Source organism: Heloderma suspectum, chromosome 7 (assembly GCF_057233095.1).
Source record: "Heloderma suspectum isolate Gila_16-S chromosome 7, 16-S_ref, whole genome shotgun sequence".
NCBI classification, from domain to species: Eukaryota; Metazoa; Chordata; class Lepidosauria; order Squamata; family Helodermatidae; genus Heloderma; species Heloderma suspectum.
This window is the reverse complement of record NC_139464.1, coordinates 23,431,467-23,440,845: the sequence shown is the minus strand read 5'-3', so window position 1 is coordinate 23,440,845 and position 9,379 is coordinate 23,431,467. Positions and strand designations below refer to the sequence as shown.

At 44.6% G+C, this 9,379-nt stretch overlaps 1 protein-coding gene across 2 annotated transcripts in view; it reads right to left on the bottom strand.

Moving 5' to 3' along the window:
- Positions 1-1,895: 1,895 nt before the first annotated feature.
- ADA2 (adenosine deaminase 2) overlaps positions 1,896-9,379 on the bottom strand; it is a 95,796-nt gene continuing 88,312 nt past the window's right edge. For both annotated transcript variants that reach the window (XM_084809296.1, XM_084809297.1), the window contains exons 8-10: positions 8,289-8,446; positions 4,923-5,125; positions 1,896-2,768 (exon numbers count right to left, since the gene is read on the bottom strand). In XM_084809296.1, the coding sequence (XP_084665422.1) occupies positions 2,678-2,768; positions 4,923-5,125; positions 8,289-8,446 (452 nt within the window). In that variant the 3' untranslated portion in view covers positions 1,896-2,677. The remainder of the gene's footprint in view (positions 2,769-4,922; positions 5,126-8,288; positions 8,447-9,379) is intronic.

Genomic DNA, 9,379 nt, shown 5'->3' with positions numbered 1-9,379 from the left:
CCAAAAAAGGCCCTCTCAGCTGGTTGGCCACTGTGTGAACAGAATGCTGGACTAGATGGACCCTTGGTCTGATCCAGCAGGGCTCTTCTTATGTTCTATGTTCACTGCACCTCACCTGGCAGGGACACTTGAGAAAGGTCACTATGCCAGCATAAATGCCCCTCCACCCCATTGTAAATGGAATGGGTTGATCTGCCCTTCAGTTTTAGGAGATTGCAACACAGCATAGTAGAGGAGACAGTGCTCTGTTCGCACATCACAACACCCCAGGTTTTTTAAACCCTGGGTTGTTGTGAATGAGGCAGCGTGCTGGTGCGTGTTGCCCACTCGCTCCTGCTGTGAGCAGGAGGAGCTAAACAAATGCAGTAGGGCTTGTAGCTCTGTGTGACAGAGCACCTGCTTTGCATGTAGATATACCCAGGTTCAATACCCAGCATCTCCAGGTAGGACTCAGAAATACTCCTGTCTGAAACCCTGGAGAGCCGCTGCCAGTGAGTGCTGACAACACTGACCTACATGGACCAATGGTCTGACGCGGTATAAGCTGTAAGGCAGTTTCCTATGGTGACTTCACCTTGAGGAGACAAGCTACTAGTTTTTGTAGCAACTGAAGCGTCTGGATAATCTAACAGAGCAACTCCATATGGAGTGCCATAGGCTGGCATCATGGCTACCAAAGCAAGAATGACATCCTCCAGGTCTGAAGACAAGAGAAAGAGTCACAGCCTTTCCACAGATGGGGGTTATTGAAAAACATTCCCTACCAACACTGAAATCTGCCCTGCAACTTTTCTTCTTTGCCTCAGGACACAAGAACTGTTCCATCATCTTGTCTGCCTTCAACCCATTCTTCAAGTGTACCTAGGCCATGCCATCCCTTAGTGTTTGATTAGGGTATGACTTGTGGAGGAGGTTCTGGGCCTTGGGACCACGTAGAACATGAAAGTTTTAAATGTAATTACTCTAGGGACAAAAGTTAAAGATGAATGCACTCGTAGAACAATTGTCTGCACTTCAGATTCAAAGATTGTGATACAGCTCAAAAAGAACTACTTTTCTTTCTTTATAAGACTGCAGTCTAGGTGACAAAATACATTTACCATGTTTAAGTCAAATCTTTATTAGGAAATATTCTGATGCAGTCTTCGTATGTGACCAAAGTTTGTGTAGGTAACAATCTTCAAAACAGCTCACAGTTAGGGGTAGCAACATTTATAGATTAACCAGTTAGACTGATTGATTTTAAATCTCTTGATTGATTAGGGTGTTCTTAACTGATCAGGCAAAAGTTTCTTTTGACAAAAGAGTTAATTATTTGTAGTACGTTTGAGCTACAATCCTATGCATGTTTAGACAAAAAATGTCCCCCAACTCCTGGCATTCCCCAGCCAGCTATGCTGTCTGGGGAATGCTGGGAATTGGAGGACTTTTTAGTGGACATCTCTACACCAGCCTAAAATCCTGCATTTAAAACAGGGCTTTCTGCTTCCATTTTAAATGCAGGATCACAACTCCTCCCTTTTTCACCCACTTCCTGTGAAAAAGGGTGGTGGCAAGTGGAACACAACGGGATAATTTGATAGTTCATTATCTGCGATCTATTTAAAAATGGAACAAAGGACATTTAGTGCAGGAGGTTCACAGCGTCATGTAAAGAGCCCGCAAACTTCTGTGAAGGAGTAATCTCAGTCGCAGGATAAAAGCCCCGTGTGAAGGAAGCCTCTGTCTAAACATGCATAGGATTGCACTCTTACAAAACCTCTGAGTGACAGGCACCCTCACAGAAGAGGCACCCCTCCTCCTTTGACACACATGAAGGGATCCCTCTTCTAAGACAGTGCCTGCTGCAAAATGTGCCAACATCTAAACCCAAGGGAGAGTTGTTTTTCTTCTTTAGAACAGGTGCTTTATTCATGTGCAAAATGTATACAGACTTAAACTAATTAACCAAACAAAAGTCATATGAGTAATTGACAAAGATAACTTTAATCAGATGATAGCCCTACTCACAATTCATTAAGCTTTGACATCACAATTCTAGCTTGATTCTATGGTGCACCTACTAAGCCCATTGATTTCAATGAGTGTGTGCACCTAAATCTATCTAAGATCAGGCCACCAGAAATTATCATATGGGCTAGAAAGTTGCCTTTTGAAATGAAACTCGAGATCTTCAGGATTCTCAACATAGATTCCTGAAGTAACCCAGTACCTAATTCTGTACTTGCCTGGTAAATTGTGGAATATACACAACCCTATACTTTGAGAAGGAGGCATCTGTCTCTCCTCCAATCTGCTAAGGCACATTTTATAAAGACATATGGCCACAGGCAGAGTGAGTACCTAGGGCTAAGAGGCCTAATCTGTGCCAAGTATCCACAGGTATGGAGAAAGGGTCAGGACCAACAGTTAATGGAGTTCACACACATCTAATTCCACCTTTAAGGAGTGCATTTTGACTTCAGTCATTTTGATAATTGACAGTATAATTAAAAGAGCTCTTTGCTCAGGAACTGAAATGGACAAAGGACAAGACAACTGTATATTGCGCTTAGTAGTCATCTGATCAAAGTCCCAGGGTGAAGGCAAAGGATTCCTGCTGTGCCTCTAACTCCAGCTTGCTGCAGCCTCAAGAGACAGGGTCCTCTTCCTTCCTAAGAGCCCTCTGGAATAATGCCTATGAACTGATCTGAGCTATGAACTGGTTCCACTTTTTTTGCCAGATCCGCTGTGCCTTTTTTGTTTCCTTGGGTAGCATGCTGCTATGTCTGCAAATGGACAAGAAGACTGGGTTAGAAAAGAAAGGGTAGGAAAAGCTGCTCCAGGATCTGACTGAGGCAGTCAAAAGCCAGGAAAGGGCAGGATATGAAAACTCAACAAACTGACGGCTTGTTTTGCACTGGGTGTGTATGTGCAGCCTAGGGAAAAAGTCTCACGAGATTCACAAGACGTGCTTCCAGGTTAGTATACTTAGGACTCCAGCTGTCATCATGGCCACAGCCTTGAGCTGAGAGTCAGACAAGGTTGAACTGGCTGATAGGGATCATCCTAGGATTTTGGTGACAAAATAATCGCCCCTGACGCCAAGAATCCTCAGATTCCAAAGTGTGTGACTGGAGGGACTCTCTAGGAAGGAGAAGGCTGGGGGAGGGAAATATGGGAAATGGAGCTTTATTGTCATATGTCTTCTACCAGCAACTGTGTAATTGGGAAGGAGCAAGGGGAGTTTCTTTTATTGTTAAAAATAATCTTTAAAACCCCTTTCAATAAACAATAAATACATTTTTAAATGTTGCAGATATTGTAGTTATTTTCCTTTAGGCTGCTAATCCTAAACTTGCATGCAGCCCGATCATATGGTTGTTTACTTACAAGCGACTCTCACTAAATTCAATTAGGCTTGTTCTCAAATAAGTGTATATAGTTCACAGCTTGACTTGAACTAAATTCCATTGGAATCGGTGACTGATGTACTAATATTCCTGTAATACCTGGGATGTCTAGATTCCATTTGCAGACTATTAGCAGGTGTTTTGCTAAGTTTGCCATTTGCACCAAAACCCAAGCTGAAATGGCCTGCAGCAGCAGAATATCAAGTTCTAGCATTCTCCAGAAAGTACTCTCCAAAATCCCCAACATCTTCCTTCGAAATCCTTCCCAGCCCCAACGTTCATCACCAATGCCATTCTAAGCAGAAACACAGCAACAAAATGCAGCTTTATCAGCTAGAACTGTGTACATCATGTACGTTTGTTGTATTTCCTACACTGGCGTAATATGAATCCAGAGCCCATCCTGCCATGCAGCAGGATGAAGCAGATGGATTCAGGCCACACCACTGTCAAGAATGGCAGGGCAGCAACTTGCCTCGGCCCAGCCTGTTCCCTCACCAGAACTGGAAGCCCAAGAGGCAGGGAAAATGTACTGTGCAGAGAGGTGCCCATGGGGTTTGGATTCCTGGCAGCAGCTACGCCTCATCAGTAACGTAACGCAACTTAGTTTTTCAGTCCGTCCTGAAGCATTCCCTGTGCTACTCTTGCCTTAAATCTCTTCCTACCTACACACCCATCTCCTCCTAAACCCCTTTAATCATGGCAGCTTTTTAAAAGCATGGGTTCAAACTTTGGGTTGATTGTCCCCCAATAACCCCGAGTTCTGGGTTTCAACATCATGATAAACAACCCAGGGAAGGAGCGTCCCTTGAGGTGCAATCCTATGCATGTTTAGAAAGAAAAAGTCCTACAACTTCCAGCATGCCCCAGCCAGCCATGCTGGGGCATGCTGGGAGTTGTAGGATGTTTTTCTGTCTAAACATGCATAGGATTGCACCCTAAATTGTTTATCGCTGCAGGAGTGGGCAGGCACATGGGAACCATCATGCATGCTTGCTCCCACAGCTCTTTCAACAACCATCCAACAACCAGGTCTATTTGTGTGTGAGAGAGAAGATGTGCAACACAATCCTAGGCAGAAGTAAGTCCTACTGAGTTCAATCGGATTTACCCTCTAGTAAGTGTGCATAGGATGGCAGTCTTAGAAAGAAGGAAGGAGGGGGTGGGGAACAGATGAAAGCAAGAACTGGTGTCTGAAGAGTGTAAATGGGTGAGCGGGGCCTCCATTTGGGCTCCCCTTCAGTTGTCAAAATGTCTTGGGCCAGCAATGTATGTGTCCTTATTCACAGAAGATAGTTTTCTTTATTGCAAGGTCTGGCACATGTCCATGCAGAAATGACAGGTATATTAGAGCAGGATGGGCAACTGGCAGACAGACATGGTTTTAAATCTGGACCTCTACACTGTGTGTGAGAGTCCACCAGGCTCCAACCTCTACCACTATTGTTGCCATGACTTAGGACCATATGTGTGCGCATACATGGGGTTCTCTCTCCATATATATCAGCGCATAAGAGAGATAACACTTACTGTAGAGAGTTTAGTGCCAGTTGTTTCAGAGTCCTCAGATCAGCGCTCATCCCTCCGATGCCCATAAACACTTCATAGAAGTCATAGGAGACCCCCTTTGCTCCAAAAATTGAGGGATCATCAGAGGCAACCACAATGCGGTGACCCTCTGACATCAGAAATGCAGCAGGATGGTTCCTCAGATCTGATACTAGCATCAGGACCTTGAAGAAGAGGAGCATGTCAGAGAGAGGTTACTGCCACTTTATGAAAAATCTGTACATTCTGTCATCAGGCCTTTAGTATTTCACACACTGAGTAGTGTAGAATTTTGAATCTCATAGGTCTCAGCATTCTTTCTTTCTCAAAATTCTGCCTCTCATGAATTGCAGGTGAAAGGCAAAATTCAGACAAAGTGAAACACTTGACCCAGTCCCAGACATGCTTTTCTGAAAGTAAGTCCACTGAGTTCAATGGAATTTCTTCTGCATAGGTGTGTATGGGCTGCAACCCTATGCACACTTACTTGTGAGAAAGTCTCATTAAAATGAGTGGACTTCATCCAAGTATATATGCATAGCATTTGTCAGCATCTTTCTCATATAAATGAGTGGAATCCTAAACTGCTTCAGATAGTGCACAACTACCTAACAGCAGAAGCTGTAGGCTTGGAGGGACATATACTAGGTCCCTCGTACAATAGCAGCAGCTATTCAGGGTTTCCAAGAGAGGTTTTCTCCATCACCTGCTACCTGGTCCTTTTATCTGCAGATGCCAGGGATTGAACTGGGAACATATGGCTGCTATATTAGAGCATATGCTTTAGTACTGAGTTATGGTCCTTCTCAGTTCCTTCTTGCTTTTTACCATCTCCCCATGTGCCAAAATATTCTGAACACTCTGAACACCAAGGTACTCAGCTCATGATATACTTCAAAATAGATAAAAAAATTTAACAGTGCACTGCACACAAAAGAGAGTTATAGAAATGAATAAATTACACAATTGTCAGTTTATGCAAGTGACATAATTTCTTCTGAGCGTAGAAGCATGCAGCACTCAAAGTTAAGCACTTTCGAGCTCTGTTGATTTCAATGGGAGATATCTGCAGCCAGTTCTTATTTACATTTATTGCCCCACCATGTTCAACAGAGCTCACTCCCAAATAAATAGGCAGAGCCATGTCTGCTGGGAGCCACATTGCCCAAGGTTCCACAGCAGCTCTGCAGAACTTCGGGGAATAACAAAAGTTGGGCTGGAAGTGATCTGGTGTTGCTGGTGCCAAAGCACTGTTGTTCTGAGGCCACTCTAGCAGGCTGTACAGAGGGAGATGAGATGGGGAAGTGGGGCCAGTCCACCAGCCCTGCTGAAAGCTTTCCCTCATGAAGGCTCCTCCGCCCTCAACTGTCTCACCAGCAGCCATTCTAGCAGGCTGTACTGAAGGAGATGACAGAGAGATCAGGGCCATCCACCAACCCTGCTGAAAGGCCTCCCTCAACAAACCTCCTCCTCCCTCAACTGTCACCACAAGCAACCATTCCAGCAGGCTGTACTGACAGAGATGAGAGGGGGAAGCAGGGCCATTCCATTCCAATAATTAATTTTGTTTCCCTCTTCTCTCCCCATCCCTTTTTCTTTGTGTGTTGTGTCTTTTTAGATAGTGAAAACAAGGCTTACAGATTATATGTAAGTTACTTTGGGGGCCTTTTTGGCTGAGGAGCAGGATAAAAATACTTCAAACAAACAAATAAGGGAGCATTTAAAGACACTCTCAGGAGATCAGTTAGGACACAGGTAGCCCCAATGAGAACAGGCAAGTGGAAGATAGCACCAGTGCCATCACAATCACCTCAGCAACTGCACAAACAGCCACAGCTTCAGGCAGCTCAGCAGCGGCAATGACACTCATGGGCATAGGCACTGGAACTATAACAGGAGCTGTTCGCTCTGCCTGAAGACACCCACATAGATTTTTGTAGACAGGATGGGACCAACCTCGCCCGTAACTATCCTATGACAGTAAATTCTCAAGGACTATTTTTTAATCTGATACGGCGTCTGCGCCCCTTCCTTCCCGACCATCTGCTCCCATCGGTAGTACATGCCCTGGTCTCCTCTTGTTTAGACTACTGTAATGCGCTCTACGTGGGGTTACCCTTGAAGACAGTTCAGAAGCTGCAGCTGGTACAAAACGCGGCGGCTCACCTGATTAAAGGCAGCCGCCGGCGAGATCACATCACTCCAGTACTGAAGGAGTTGCACTGGTTACCAGTTGTTTTCCGGGCCAAATTCAAGGTGTTGGTTTTAACCTTTAAAACCCTATATGATTCCGGCCCAGCCTATCTTAAGGAGCGCCTCCAGCAACACCAGACAGGCCGCTTAATAAGATCAGCCTCGGATGGCCTTCTCTCTGTCCCATCAGCCAGGACGGCTAAACTGGTGGGGACGAGGGAGAGGGCCTTTTCTGTGGTGGCCCCACTCTGTGAAACTCCCTCCCTAGGGAACTCCGCCATGCCCCCTCTTTAATTAGCTTCTGCCGTGCATTAAAAACGTGGTTGTTCAGGCAGGCATTTGGGGTGGGTTAGGGTATTTTAGAAAAAGTTTTTATTGTAGAATTTTATTGTTTTAAACTGTTTTATTATATGCTGTACATCGCCCAGAGTGGCTGGGTGACCGGCCAGATGGGCAGTTAATAAATTTAAAAAATAAATAATCTGTTTGCAGTGCACTAAAACCCCTCCCTTTAGTGCATTGCAAACAGATTTAAAAAAATAGTCCTTGAGAATTTACTGTCATAGGATAGCTATGGGCGAGGTTGGTCCCATCCTGTCTACGAAAATCTATGTGGGTGTCTTCAGGCAGAGCAACCACTTCCTGTTATAGTTTTCTGATTATTCATGTCCCCCGCCTTCTTATGGTCTGGTCGTAGGAACATAGGAGCTGCTTTATACTGAGTCAGACCCTGGGTCCATCTAACCCAGTACTGTCTACACTGACTGGCAGCAGGTCTCCAGGGTTTCAGGCAGGATTATTTCTTATTCCTACCTGGAGTTGCTGGGGATCGAACCAGGGACCTTCTGCATGCAAAGCATGTGCTCTGTCACATTGAGCTATGGCCCCTCCCAATAGTCTTCTACCACGGATACATACCATCAACATGGAGAAGAGGGTATGCCAGTGAATGAGACCTGCCCACCAATATGGAATCCCTGCTCCTAATCCTAGATGTGTGTGGCCTGACAGTGGTTACTCAGGAGCAAGTAATTCTGCACAGGTTTGAACGCAATTATTTATTTATTTATACTACTACTACTACATAAATACCAGGCTGAGACCTGTTAACTAAAACAGTTTTCAGGGCCAAACTCCTTCCTATTTGAACAGTACCTGGTTAGAAATAGGGCAGATTTCTATAGGAATGTCCATCTTCAAAGCCAAATCCCTAGCCACTGGATGTTTGGCAAGGGCAAATCCATGGCCAATCCGGCTGGTGTTCAACAGCAGAGCATCCAACACATTGATGTCTGTAGGGGTGCCCTCCCAGTCTGAGTGATACAGAGAATTCTTACATTATGCTATAACCACAAAATGCTTGCCATGATATTCCCAAATACATACAGGTGAACTCTCAAATAAGTTATTTCCTGTAGGAGAACGTGTTAATGCAGTCTAAAAAGGCATCACCTGAGCCTTTCTGTATCCTAGGTAGCGGGAAAAGATCTTTCACTAGTAGTTGAGTGTTTTTTTTTAATGTTTTCTTTCTACTATATATCATGTACTCAAAACAGGTCACAATACGTTAAACCGTCATTGTATCAACAATGCAAAACTGAAATAAAATCACAAGCCCACAGCTGTCAAGTGAATTTCACAATAATGCAAAGATTTTACTATGAATCTCCCAGATCCTGTCTTTTGCATCACAGTATCTCCCATAAGAACAAAATAACTTCTATGTAAATCAGGAGGGCCATGTTCAAAATGGCCCACCCACCATCTTGTGGCAAAGCATTCTGGGGCTGCTAAAGCAAAGTTGCCATTCACAGTAGCTATAGCAGGAGCAGACGTCACAAAAACACTGACCAGTGGGGAGCTGTGGCAAGACATTCTGAGACTGCTTATGCAAATTACTCACTTGGGTTTCACCCAGTATCCAGGTTCCACCAACAGCAAGCCCATCCATAACTGTAAGGTGAAAGAAAAGGCTGCCTCTTTTCTGTTTTTACTGTATCAAGCTTTCATTGGCCTAGTACTGGGGAAAGATTTCAATCACCAGTAACTATACTTCATTCTAACTCCACAGGAAACAGCAATACTACTGCACAAAATTGACTATCCTGACCATGTAACCTGAGGTCCTTCCCTGAAAACCTGTCATGCCCCTGCTGGAGGAATCCTCCTTCTCCAAGGAGCTAGAGCTCCCAGAGATGGATGGCATCATAGAACAACCTATATCAGGATACCTAGGGGAGCCTGGA